The 13,397-nt window shown below is 47.0% G+C and overlaps 1 protein-coding gene across 4 annotated transcripts in view; it reads left to right on the top strand.

Annotated features, from left to right (window-relative positions):
• Positions 1-13,397, top strand: part of RAB3GAP2 (RAB3 GTPase activating non-catalytic protein subunit 2) — a 101,536-nt gene extending 88,139 nt beyond the window's left edge. For 2 of the 4 annotated variants that reach the window (XM_049634569.1, XM_049634568.1), the window contains exons 28-36: positions 1,732-1,802; positions 3,040-3,102; positions 4,572-4,607; positions 5,826-5,900; positions 6,399-6,617; positions 9,620-9,709; positions 9,966-10,187; positions 11,075-11,233; positions 11,647-13,397. In XM_049634569.1, coding sequence (XP_049490526.1) covers positions 1,732-1,802; positions 3,040-3,102; positions 4,572-4,607; positions 5,826-5,900; positions 6,399-6,617; positions 9,620-9,709; positions 9,966-10,187; positions 11,075-11,233; positions 11,647-11,802 — 1,091 coding nt within the window. In that variant the 3' untranslated portion in view covers positions 11,803-13,397. The remainder of the gene's footprint in view (positions 1-1,731; positions 1,803-3,039; positions 3,103-4,571; positions 4,608-5,825; positions 5,901-6,398; positions 6,618-9,619; positions 9,710-9,965; positions 10,188-11,074; positions 11,234-11,646) is intronic. The other 2 variants (XM_049634571.1, XM_049634570.1) reach the window with 1 other exon arrangement.

Here is a 13,397-nt window from a genome sequence, read left to right as displayed (position 1 = left end):
GAGCGGGGGCGGGGGAGAGAGAGAGAGAGAGAGAGAGAGAGAGAGAGAGAGAGAGAATATATATCCCAAGCTGGCCCTGCACTGTCATGGCTCGATCTCACGACCGGGGAGATCACGACCTGAGCTGAAATCAAGAGGTGCTGAACCGACAGCCACCCAGGTGCCCCTGGCGCTCCTTTTAGCACCTGTGAGTACCCTTCTGGTGGCTGCCACACCGTGGGGACTGCTGATGTCTCCTTGAAAAAATGTCACACATTGTTGTAGGAAAATTGTAAACAGGCTGCTGTTTCCATTAAATGGATGGCTGGGTTTCCCTGGAAGAATTAATGGAACAGCTCAGAACGAGGCTAGTTATTTTACTAATAAGTAAGTGGGGAAACTAGAAGTTGGGCCACGTAAGAGGGAGGCGTCATCTTGATGTCTGTGTGGTGAACTTTAGAGAAGCTCCTTGTCTCTTCTAGAATGGTACCGCCTTCTCCCAGCGGTATGACGTCAGGTTGCAGAAGTTCTGAATTGTCTCGCTTTATGTGAAGAGAACTTGAAAATTTTATTTATTCGTCTCTTAGATCTGACCTTCTTCCAAAGAGAAAAGAGAAATGACTCATTTGGAAAACAAGGTCTCCATAGAATTCTTTCCTTCTTGATAAAATTAAGTCACTGCTAACTTCCGGCTAGTAGTTAAGTAAGAACTTACCCATTTGTCAGCTTCCTGGCTTCTCACCCTTACATCCAGAAGCAGACAAGGGGGTAGTGGTGACCGCATGGGAAATGTCACATTTAAGTTGCCTAATTGACCACTGTTTCTGAAAGTTTGATGCCATGGTTTATTGTATATGGAAGTATAGAGCCCAGATTTCTTGCTTGGTGTCTTTTGTATTCTGTTTTGTTTTTTTAATACTTCCTTACATGACACTTTATTTGGTGGTTGCTTATGAAAAAAATCAGTTTTAGACATGGGGCTGTTTCTCCTGTTTGGCTGTTTTGAACAAAGCTGTTCTCAACACGCCTGTACGGGTCTTCGTGTTCATCCCTGCAGTAGAGTCCCCGGGCCATACGGCAGACACGCGGTTAGCTTAGTAGATGTGACCAAGCAGTTTTGCAATTTGTGATGCCCCCAGCAATCCATGCGCATTCCAGTTTTTTCCACATGCTCCCCAACACTTGGCACTGTCATTAAAAACAATTTTAGCCTTTGTTGGCGTCTGGGTGGCTCAGTCGGTTGAGCGTCCAACTTCGGCTCAGGCCATGATCTCACAGTTTGTGAGTTTCAGCCCCGCGTTGGGTTCTGTGCTGACAGCTCGGGGCCTGGGGCCTGCTTTGGATTCTGTGTCTCCCTCTCTCTCTGCCCCTTTCCTGCTCATGCCCTCTCTCTTTCTGTCTCTCAAAATGAAACATTAAAAAATTTTTTAAAAAATAAAAACAATTTTAGCCTTTGTGTTGTTTGTGTAATGATGTTTTCTTGTGATTTTAATTTGTATTTCTCTGATAACTAATGATGTGGATCTTTTCTTATGATTATTAGCCTTTTGGATATCCTCTTATGCAGCTCAGTTCTGATTATTGTTGAAGATCAAGGTTTTTGGTAATTTCATAAGTATTACATAAGATGTAAGAAATGATATGTAAATAGCCCATATAACTTTATAAGTTTAAGGAAGACAGTAATTTATTAGGTGTGGTGAAAGGGAAAATCGATCCGCTCTCTACTTACCACTTTTACTTGCTGTCTAGGTATTGCACTGATGATGTGGAATACATTCTTGGTTAAAAGATTTTCTGCTGCTACATACTTGATGGATAAGGTAAGGTCATTTTAAGTGTCATCTACTTGTTTATTTTGTTCCCTTAATTGATTAATATTAGAAAGATTATTTACAATGGGCCTTGTTAGACTTTTTTGTTTGGTATTACATTTTACTAATGCTCAGTTAAACGTAATTCCCATGCTGGCATCTTGATGACCTGGAGAAGAACCTCAGGTCCTTGAAAGCAATTTACTTTAAAAGCTCCTTAAGCAATGAGAGTAAGACTCGTGGTTGAATCAGGGATTTGCACTTTTTTTTTAATGTTTATTTTGAGAAAAAGAGGGAAGGAGTGGGGGAGGGGCAGAGAGAGGGAGAGAGAGAATCCCAAGCAGGCTCTGTGCTCAACACAGAGCTGGACTCGGGGCTCGATCTCATGACTGCAAGATCATGACCTGAGCCGAAATCAGGAGTCAGACGCCTAACCGACTGAGCCACCCAGGTGCCTCGCACCTTATTATTATTTTTTTTAATCTTTTTTAAGTTTTATTTATTTTGAGAGAGAGAGTGGAGGGAGAGAGAGAACGAGCACGTGAGCAGGGGAGGGGGGGGAGAGAGAGAGAGAGAGAGAGAGAGAGAGAGAATATCTCAAGCAGGTTCAGCACTGTCAGCACAGAGCCCAATACGGGGCTTGAACCCACAAACCGTGAGGTCATGACTGGAGCTGAAGTCGAAGTGTACAAATGTACAGTTTCTCATCAATCTTTGGATGTAGGGCTAAGATATTTTCTTTGAGTAGGACTGCCACCCTACTTTGGTTTTCCTGCGTAAACCTCAGCCCTAATGCCTGGCCTATGATTTCTAGATCCTGATTCTTTAACGTTGTGATGCAGTCTGAGTGCAAAAGGTTTAGATTTTATAAGCTCTGCCCTCATCTTTGTAGCTGTCCCTCTGTCTAATCCAGTAGACATCGGTGTTAAATCTCCACAAATGTTTTGAAAGCCTTCAACCCGGTAGTTAAATAAACAACTCCCTTTGTTTCCTCACGTTTTATCAGTTATTTCATTAAGTTGCATAATTGCGACATCACATATGACACCCAGCGTGAGCAGCTTGGGAGCAAACCCAGCACCTGGGCAAAGACTGCAGCCGGTGGGGCCCTGCCCCCAAGCTGGGCGCCAGGCCGTCGTCACCGTCCCCAGGCCCGTCCAGAGGGAGGTTCATGTGGCTCAGTTAAGCGGATGTCAGGGGAGTTACCTCTGTAATTACAACATGTTCTTTCTGATGTCGGTGACAGACGTTCCTAAGCCATGAGCAGCGCTCCATTCAGACCCACTTTGGGCCACAGCTCCTGTCACCGGTAACATGTTTTTCTAGTTACACCTGTTTTTCCCTGTGTGCTCACCTTCCTTGCCTGCTTAAATGTTTCTTTTTCGAAACTCACTCCTGTGGCCTTTCTGATCCTGTTCTGTTCACCTGCACCTCCGACCGCTGCTCTTTTGGGAGAATAGTGACGCGAGAGTTCTGCGTGTATGTTACTGCTTAGTGTTCTAGCATTCTCCCGTCCCCGGTCACGCTTGAGCCTCACAACCTGGATTTGAATTTTTTGAGCAGTCCTGAACGAGGAGGCAGAGAATTTTGATGAGTCATTTGACAAGTATTGATTATGATGAGTATCTCTTCCGTGCCAAGAACTGTGCTAAGTTCTATGGCCGCAGAGCTAAAAGCCCCAGTCCCTGCCCTCGGAGGACTCCCAGTCCACAGGGTACATAGGCTGCCTTTGGAGTGGAGAAGAGGAAGTAAGTAACAGACCAGAGGGAGGGCTCCTGGGCTGAATTTTGAAGATGAGAGAAGAAGAGGCGTAACAACAAAGTCGTGGACACGGGAGGCTGTGTTTTTGATTCAGAGCTGCGAGTAGCTTCGTGTGCTTGAAGCGCAAGCTTAGGAAAGTGCAGGAAGCAGGGCATGAAGTACTTCCTGGGTAGGCTCTGGATTTGGGGTTTTCTAATGGTACGTGTAGACCACTCAGCGTAGGGCACATACGGCAAGGGGAGGGTTGTCAGTGGTGGCCCTTCTTTGTCTTGAAGACACTGGGGCAGCTCGAAGCAGGGGAACGATAGGTTCAGATTTGCATTTTAAAGGCAACAGGGTGAAATGTTGGGATTGGGACGGGCTGGGCTTGGTCGTGTGAAGGCCATGGCAGTGATCTCAGGAGAGGCAACGAGGTGAAGCGGCCTTTGTGCTGGAGTCCCATCCCTGGTACTTATCACTGCCTCCTGTGAATTCTGATCAAGGCATGTTCCTGAAGAGCAGAACTTTCCGCTCCCACTTATCACCTTGGTAAAGTGCACGGTGGAATCTCAGTGCTTACGGAATCGAGAAAATCAACCAGTTTTCTGAGCTAGGAATTTAACTTCTGTCTGCATTAGATTGTCTCTCCTTACCATTTAAAAAATTATCGTGTGTCTTTATCAACAGGCAGAATTCTTAGCTGCTCTTTATTCATAACCTTGAGTTTTGTTCTGGGTTTGAAGGCAACACAGTTACTTGGTTGTACAAATTGATCACCAGATTTTTAGAGTTTTTTTTTTTTATTTAATAGTTCAAAAATATTTATTTTTGAAAGGATTGTTTGGGGGCCCAGCGTGACATATTTTCATAATATATGTTTTAAGTTCTACCACAGAGTTAAATGAGCAGAACCAGCATTTATTTATAGCTCGATTTAGGTTTTTTAAATTTCGTTACTTTTTATTTCCTATACCATAGTAATGCCTTTTTTTTTTCAATTGTTAAATAAATATAGTATTCTGTGTCCTTTTGCCTTAGGTTGGAAAATCACCAAAGGATAGGTTATGCCGCAGGGTAAGTGAATCTCTTTTAACTGGATGTATAGTTAATCCTGTGCTTTACGTAGGTACCTTATTAACTTCAGGCAGGGGTGAACTTTGCCTTTGTTACCGTTTTGGTGACCTGTCAGGAGATAAAGGTGGAAAGAGAGTGTGATACTAAGGAGACTGGTCACGAACTGCGGCCGATTTTAATTGACCTTTCCAGGTTGTCAGATGCCCTGTGTCAGGTGAGTTTTCACAAGGTGTCTTCAGTCTGGACCGTGGATAGGAGGGCGCCAGGCTGCCTCGGCTTTGCCGCACGTGGTTTCTGCGCTTCCTGACGGCGGCAGCCAGCGTCCGGTCGAGGCAGAGTCACGAGCGAACGTAGCCACCTTTATGTAACCACCATTGTACGAATAGTCTTAAGCAACATTCCAGCCCACGGATACTGGGCTTCTGTTTGAGGCCAGTGATTAACAGTGCAGACTTTTGCTTGAAGCTTTGAAGTATTCTTATTACAACACCTTAGGAAGGAACGGGGCACGTGCATGTAGCCGTTCTAGGCCCACAGCCCTGAAGAGCCGCCTCCGTCGAAGATTCTTCCGCTGTGCCCTCGAGAGTGGCTCTGTGGCTACGGTTATACCTGTGTGCGCTCTGGATCCCTTAGATGTGAGGGGCTTATTGGTTGGTTGTTTATGTTGACTCCAGGCAGTGGTACCTCGTAGGTCAATCTGGAGTCCGGAGGAACGGTCTGGTGCCCACAGCACGGGTCTGGTGTTCAGTTCACAGGCTCGAGGATTCGGGTTTTGTTCGGAGGGTTCAGCTCCGTCCCTGAAGGATGCTCCAAAACCAGAGCAGGTTGTTTTCTCGCGACCTGACAGATGGGGCTTCCGTGTGTGCGTCTTCCCGTGCCAGGGTCGTGTGTGTGTCTGTGAGGTCCCGCGCAGGTGGCCGTGACGTGCCTTAGCGAGCCTGCCCGCAAGCAGAGTGCCACCGTCCGTGGCGTCTGATGACACCGTGTCTTTCAACACACGAAGAACACTAACTTTCATAAAGTTGATAGTGGTACCATAAGTTTTAAAGCCCGATTTAAAATTAGTTGACGCTCAAGAAAGGAATAAAATGTGCCCGTGTCTTCCTGTCTGTGCAGTGCAGACAGTTACATAGGCCTGTTTTTTATTTTTCTGATAGTAAGTGTAGCAGCTTTGCTTCTGGCACTAATTATGTTCCTTTTAAAAAAAAAAAACAACAGGATGTGGGGATGAGCGACACGGCAATGACCTCTTTCCTCGGCTCCTGCTTGGATCTTCTTCAGACTTTAATGGAGGTAAAAGAGGTGTATTTGCATTCTGAACTGTCTAAGACAGTAAATGTTTTTATTTTTTTTATTAATTTTTTTCAATGTTTATTTTTGAGAGAGGGAGCACGAGCGGGGGACAGGCAGACAGACAGGGAGACACAGAATGCGATACAGGCTCCAGGCTGAGCTGTCAGCACAGCGTCTGATGTGGGGCTCGTACCCATGAACCATGAGATCGTGACCTGAGCCGAAGTTGGACGCTTAACTTACTGAGCCACCCGGGCACCCCTAAATGTTTTTAAAATCATTGGACTAGAGAAAAAAGTTTTTTCATTTATTCATTTCTTAGTTTTGACTTAAGCCCCCCAAATGGTGGTTTCTTATAAAGGATTAGATTTGTTGTTGTAAATCGGAGGTGCGGGGACAAAAGGGGTTTGTACTTCCCACTGGTAAAGCTCGTTAACGTGTTTGCAAGCTGTTATCTCTCCGGTTCTGAACACAGTTCTCTGTTCTGAAAACACGTAGGCCGACGTTAGCAGGGATGAAATGCAGGCACCTGTCCTGGATACGGAGGACGCGTGGCTCGCCGTCGAAGGACCGATCTCGATCGTGGAGCTGGCCTTCGAGCAGAAACACATCCACTACCCGCTGGTGGAGCACCATTCCGTCCTGTGCTCCATCCTCTTCGCCATTATGAGGTTTTCTCTGAAAACCGTGAAGCCGCTTTCACTCTTTGATAGTAAGGTAAGTCCCTCCAAGGACGCCCGAGCCACCTCGGAGCCGAGGGTCTCGCAGGACGAGGAGCCAGACTCCTCTTTCCTACTTGAAGTTGCTCGGTACTTGTGTGACTCAGGGGGATCCTGTCTCTCTCAGAATGTGCTGTGCGACCCCAGACACTTCATATCTAAAATCTGTCTCGACCCCTTACCCGCACTCTGCCCTTGACCTACGCTGCTCTCCTCCTAATCCCCGGCTGCGCCCGGGCGGACGGGAAGCCGTGAAGGTCTCTTGCTGTCTCCCCTTCGAGCCCCTCTCGTCGATTCTTCCTGAAACCGCCTCCGTCCGTCCCTCCCCATCACCCAGTTCAGGCCTTCTGGTCTTCCGCTTTCTCTCCATCCAGTCAGTCCCACGCTGCCACAGTTCCCTTTCCAGAACGCACATTTACTCAGACAGGATCCAGACAGCTGGAGGTGAAAATCAGAAGTCAGGCGGTTGGCCAGCTTTATTCCTTAGCCTTTCACTGACAGAAGCAGAGTTGGAGAACACAGCTTAGCCTTGTGGGAAAGTGGTGTATTTCCCCCTCAGTGACTCACGTGCCTGGGGCACGGCTGCACTCGCGCGGCTGCCCTTCAGGCTCCTGCTCCCTGCACAGAGGCTGCCCCCTGAAGAAGGAACGCAGGGAACGCTCAGCAGCTTGTCCCAAATTCACAGGTCCCTTTAGCGGGGAGAGCGCGGGTGGGGCGGGAGACGCCGGCCCGTTACTGCGCTGGAGGCAGAGGAAGGCTCGCCTCACCAGGGGCTGCCTCTCCTCCCTCCACCCGTTCCTCCGTGCACCTGCCCCGCAGCGACTCCTGATTACCCCCTCCCCGAGAGCAGGCACTTTGCCCTCTTCTCACCGCGGTGGTCCGTTTTCCTAGACCGTGGTTTTGCTGTGGCCACAGCTTCTGCGTGTTGTCCCTTTCTCGCTTAAGTGTCACCTTCTCTAGGTCTTGGTCTGCACTCCCTAACTTACCACGTCTTCGCTGTTCCCCCGGCTCTGTGCCATGCCTGGCACGCCACAAGAGCCCAGTAAATGTTTAATAAATTTAAAATTAAGGAGACGTTAGAGAAGAGTCAGCGTCAGCAGGATGCAGAAGAGGGGAGACACGGCCGTGGTCTGGGGAACCAGTGACAGCGATGATTCGCTGAGGGTGTGGACTGGGGAGGAGGAAGTCGTGGAGGGTCTGGGGGAACCCGTACCATGAGGACGGGCTGGGAAAAGTGCCGCAGGACAAGAAGGGGCACCAGTTCCGTGAGCTCCCAAGCTTGGAAGGCTCGTGGCTTCCCAAGGAAGCCCATGTAGAGGGGTTTTGGATGTGTTGAGTTAGGGGGTAGATATAAACAGAAGTAGCTATGTTTTAAGAAAGTTATTTTCACGTTTAAATCTCAGTAGTTGACCTTTGAAAGGTAGAAGGCTGATGACAAATTTTTATCTACCTCATAAAGTAACGATATAGTTTTTACATTTGTGAACATAGATTCTGGATGAATGTTTATAGCTTGCATTGATGTTTGTAAAAGCAGAGGGTAAATTTCTTTAAAGAAAAACTAAAACCGCGTGCCCAGCTCAGTAGTCCCCTCAGGGAGCTTGTGAGACCAGAACACGTATTGGACAAGCCCGGTGGTGATGTTAGTCCCGGCCCAGGTCATGCCGGGATGCCCCGAGACAGCTGTGAGACTCTCACGTGCAGAGGCGGTGGGGTTTGGCTGGTCAAACCGAATCCTAGCTCTGCCATTTCCTGGCGAGTCTTCCTGAGCTTCTCCTGGCCTCCGTTTTCTCATTCAGAAGTGACGATTCTAGTACCTGCTTTATGGTGGTTCTGAGGGTTACGTCCACTTAACACGAAGTGCTGAGCGGTGTCGAGAACGTGGTAAACAAATGGTGCTGTGCTAGCTGTGCATACGTGTTCCCCGCCCAGAGGCTCTCACGTACGGTAGACCCTCATTAGAACTGAGACCACCAGGCGGAATCTAGAGAGTAACAAATTGTGCGTGAGTTTGCGGAAAAACTTTGAATCAGCGATGTCTGTAATGCGGGGCCTTGCCCTAGGGAGTCTGCTGTTTCTCCTCACTAAAGGATGAGTAGCTTTATCCTCACTGGCAGTCACGCTACGGATAACCTTTGAGTCTAGAACATACGTTAGAAGATACCCGATGACTGTCTGCAGGTGAACACAGAGCAGCCTGCGATGGTGGGGTCGTTTGTCCAAGATAACATGGTGGCAGGTGTGGGCCTGGGACTAGAAGCTGGTCTTGGCAACGTCCGGAGGCCAGTGTTCTTGGCTCTGTGTTACACTTCCTTCCAAGGAAGTTCTGAAATCCAGCTTTCTGATGTTCTGCTTCGCCTTTTCAGACGCACATCCATTCTCTTAAAGATGTCTTCCGAGTTGAACAAGTGTTTTTAAAAGAATTCAGAGTACACACGTCTTTGTTATCTATTACTGCATAACAGATTATCTCAAAATTTAGTGGCTGAAAACAACAAACATTTACTACCATTTTCCTGGGTCAGGAATCTGGGTTCTGCCCGCCCTCCACCCCTTAGTTAGGTGCCTCAGGCTCAAAGGCTTTCAGGAGTCTTGGGGTAGGGTTTTAACCCGGGGCGGCAGTCCCATCTCGAGGCCGAAGTGGGGTGGAGATTGGGGGATCCGCTTGCGGGCTTCCCTCAGGGCAAGGAGCGCGAATGTGAGCACCCAAATCTGGAAAGTGACACGCTAACATCTCTGCTCTTCTGCCGGCACCAGGTCCAGCCCCCACTCAAGGGCAGGGGACTACCCGAGGCCTGCAGAGCAGGGGGAGGGGGCTGCCTACCGTATACTAGATAATTATTATAAAAATTAAGTGAATAAAATTCTGAACTGTTACTGTTCAAGGAGAAGAAACCTCAACCGTGACTTATCCATTAAATGACTAAATTTTAAAATCTTTTGTCTTGCCTTTAATAGTAATGTACTCATCAGTTTTTTTGGTCTTTTCTTTCTCTTCAGGGGAAGAATGCATTTTTCAAAGACCTAACTTCAATTCAGTTATTACCTAGTGGGGAAATGGATCCAAACTTTATTTCTGTACGACAACAGGTAAATTACAATTACTGGATTTTGTTTGTGTGTCTCAGAAAAGAATAGTAAATAAAAAACGTAGCAGGTCTTAATTTGACGACCACTTCCAGGGTATTCTGGAGAGCCATTTTTCCTTTCAAGTATATATTCCTCTTTGATCATTAATTTTAATGGAAAAGCTACCCTGATTGAGAGGAAAGCCAACAATTACTTGATTTAGACATTTTAAAACGAGATATACTAACAGTGCTCTGTGTCCTTCTCCATTTTTGAGTTCTTACTGAAAGTTGTTAGTGCAGCCGTCCAGGCCCAGCATTCAGTCATGAAGGACAGAGAGTCCTCCGAAGAGGCACCGGCCACTCCTTTTGGGAGAGACCAAGATTGGCCAGTTCTGGCCGTGGATTTGGCTCATCACCTTCAAGTTAGTGAAGATGTTGTTCGAAGGCATTATGTGGGGGAACTCTACAACTATGGAGTTGACCACTTAGGAGAAGAGGTAATATCACCCTAGGAGCGGGAGGTGGGGGCTCAAGTTAGAACGTGTATAGTTGGAGTAAAGAATCAGAAAAGTCTCCAGTTAAGCTTTTTGCTTTTCTTTCTGTTAGAACTTCTAGGCCCCCAAATAAAAGAATATTAAAATATAAAACTGTAATCAGTTGCCCGTTTCTGGTCTGTGTTAACAGACTGCTCCAGTGTGTCAGGCCTGTTCTATGCAAAGGGCACACGAGTAAAACACACAGACCAGATCCCTTCCTCGTGGGATCAATAGTCTGCTGGTAGCAGAAGAGCACGCGGACTTCTGTACTGAGAAACGCTGTGACGAACAGCGGTGGTCAGAGGTGACATCTGAACCGAGCCCCCGAGGAGAAGATGCAGCCAGTAACAGAAAACTGGGGCAACAGAGCTCGCGGCCCGAGTAGCGACAAGAACAGGGGCCCCGTAGCGGGACTAGCTTGGCAGCGTGCCAGGCCAGAAGGGCCCGCGTGGGGGACCTTACGTAGCACGGAAGACGAAGACGTCAGAGACGAGGCGGGAGGTCGGCAGGGGCCAGGTCCTGTCTCGTAGCTCGTGGTGATTCAGAGTGTGTTCGGAAGCCATTAGAGGGTCGTTAGCAGTCATGATGCGATTTTAGGTCCCCTTCTTTGCCGGAAATTTAAAAACTGACTCTTCCAGTCATATTAAAAAATTAGGGGATAAGAAAAATTAGGTGATGAGGAGAAATCTGAATTTTGAATGCCAAATTTGATTTGGACTTTTCTTCTTTGGTTGTATACATGGCCACAGCTCAAAAATGAACGGGCATCTCTTCACTGGCAAAGCCTTTCCTAGAGTAAGTCAGTCTGTTAGCTCTTACTGTACGTTTGTCCACGTTCATCTCCTCAGGCCATCCTCCAGGTTCATGACAAAGAGGTCCTCGCCTCTCAGCTGCTGGTGTTAACAGGGCAGAGACTGGCGCACGCGCTCCTCCGCACCCAGACGAAGGAAGGCATGGAGCTGCTGGCCCGACTCCCACCCACGCTCTGTACCTGGCTGAAAGCGATGGTAAGTACGAGAGCGTGGGATCGATGAGGCCACTGGATGCCTGCCGTCTACCTGTCTGTCTGTCTGTCGTCTGTCAGAGACAGAGAGTAAGCGGGGGAGGGGCAGAGAGAGGGAGAGAATCCCAGGCAGGCTCTGTGCCGTCAACGCAGAGCCCGACGTGGGGCTCGGTCTCACGAACCGGAAGATCGTGACCTGAGCTGAAATCAAGACTGGGACGCTTACCTGACTGAGCCACCCAGGTGCCCTTGGGTGTTTTCTCAAATGCATATTTAATAACGGTTAAGGAGAAGATTTACAAGTTTAATTTAGGTCCAAAGAAAAGCATTCTTACTAGGAAATAACTATTCTGATAACTCTGAAGCGACCAACAGTTACCGTTGTGTATGACTGGTTATTTTTTGTTCCATTTGCAGAACCCCCAGGATCTTCAAAACACGGAAGTGCCAATCGCAACAACAGCTAAACTAGTACATAAAGTAATCGAGCTGCTGCCGGAAAACCACGGGCAGTATAGTTTAGCCTTACACCTCATTGAAGCCGTGGAAGCCATATCGAGTCCTTCTTCATGACACTCAGCCAGTTGTGAACCGCCTACAGTTGTGAACAACACGAATTAGTGCATGGTGATTTTACATAGTAAGATCTGGAATTTTCTGGAGGGAGTGTATCTTTTTTCTTTTGTAAAATAAAAACACATACTACTTTTAAAAGTGCAGTTCTGGCTAAATCCACTCCTTTCGTTAATATTGAAGATAAAATATAAACAGATATCAATGATACCATTAATTACTAACAGGTGTTTTACTGTTTATTTCTAATGTAAGCACTTTAAGTAGCTTTATTGGTAAACTTTGCTATTTCAAATGGGTTATAATTTACAGATTATGTTATTATCAGAGTCTATATTTTGTACTTGAAATGTTATTGTAATTAAATTTAAACGTGTTCATGTGTAGTCCCCGTCAGTAAAATGAGGGAAACGACCCACTCGCTTTGTCGGCATGCTCCAGTCCCACACCCGGGCCGCCGCCTGGAGTCAGGACGCGGACAGGCTCTTTCCCAGAGGTTACGCTGCCGCCACCGGAGGATGACCTTGCTTTGGAGGAAGAACGGGTTCGAGATCATCACATTCATCAGAAGGGACGCTGAACAGAACCTCAACCTGCTGTACTTGCCAACTTGAGAATCCGCGACGCAGGCACACGGCAAAGTTAATTACGGTGTAAGCTGAGATTTCCCTTTGCCAAGATTCAAAGTTGTATCCCCATCAGGTGATTGTAAAACTGTACTATCTTGTAAAATTTATGTTTTAAAAAAAGGGCAACGATGCTAAAAATTTAAGTCCCACTGTATTTTTCCTACAAGTGTTTAGAAACGTCTGCTTCTGGGATATGGTAATGTTCTCTGTTCTTGGGAGCAGCCCAGAAAAGGCTCGGTGATAATTACGGCTCCGCAAACCTACCTCACAGCTGGGTGGAGAGAATAAGATGATCTTGTGCCCTAGAGTGCCTGTGCAGTCCAAGTGCTGAATAATTACTTGTTGAGTAAAACCAGATTAACCAAAACTCTGTAAAAGCTCCACAAATACCAAGTATAACGGTATATTTTTGGAATGTAGCCATATAGTGCAATTACTGACCTCTGTCATGGATCACAGGGGTTATTCATAGTAACTCATTGTGATACAGAAGTTTGTTTCGTACTTACTTGTGAGAAGCCAACTTTAGCGATTGGAGAATTGAGGAGCATGCCCCTCGAGGACTAAAGCAAAAAGTCTTATGTCTGAGGATCCTCAGAGGATATCCTAATTCTTTTTAACTAAAAGATAACACCCGAATACGAACTGAACAGTCTAAGACTTAATAATTACTGTCTAATTTAAAAATCTTGAAAGATAAAGTTGGAAGACGTCTCGACTATTTGGGCGAGGGCCCGTAAGCCTGGTCGAAGGTCCCGCTGTACCGTGGCAGCACTGAGAAGGACCGAAAGCTAGCCCAACGTCTCAGCCTCTGCTTGGATCTCCGCTGCCCCATCCAGACCCATTCGTGTGATTTCTTGTGAACCTACCTAGCTTTATGTAGTCACTTGTTCTATGCATCCCAAAAGCTTAGTCTGAAAGTAGTTATGAATTTTGGGGGCTGGTCAAAGAAACTTTAAATCCTCA

The sequence above is a fragment of the Panthera uncia genome, chromosome F1, assembly GCF_023721935.1.
Source record: "Panthera uncia isolate 11264 chromosome F1, Puncia_PCG_1.0, whole genome shotgun sequence".
Classification (NCBI taxonomy): domain Eukaryota; kingdom Metazoa; phylum Chordata; class Mammalia; order Carnivora; family Felidae; genus Panthera; species Panthera uncia.
The sequence above is the reverse complement of the archived record's forward strand: the minus strand, read 5'-3'. Positions and strand labels throughout refer to the sequence as shown.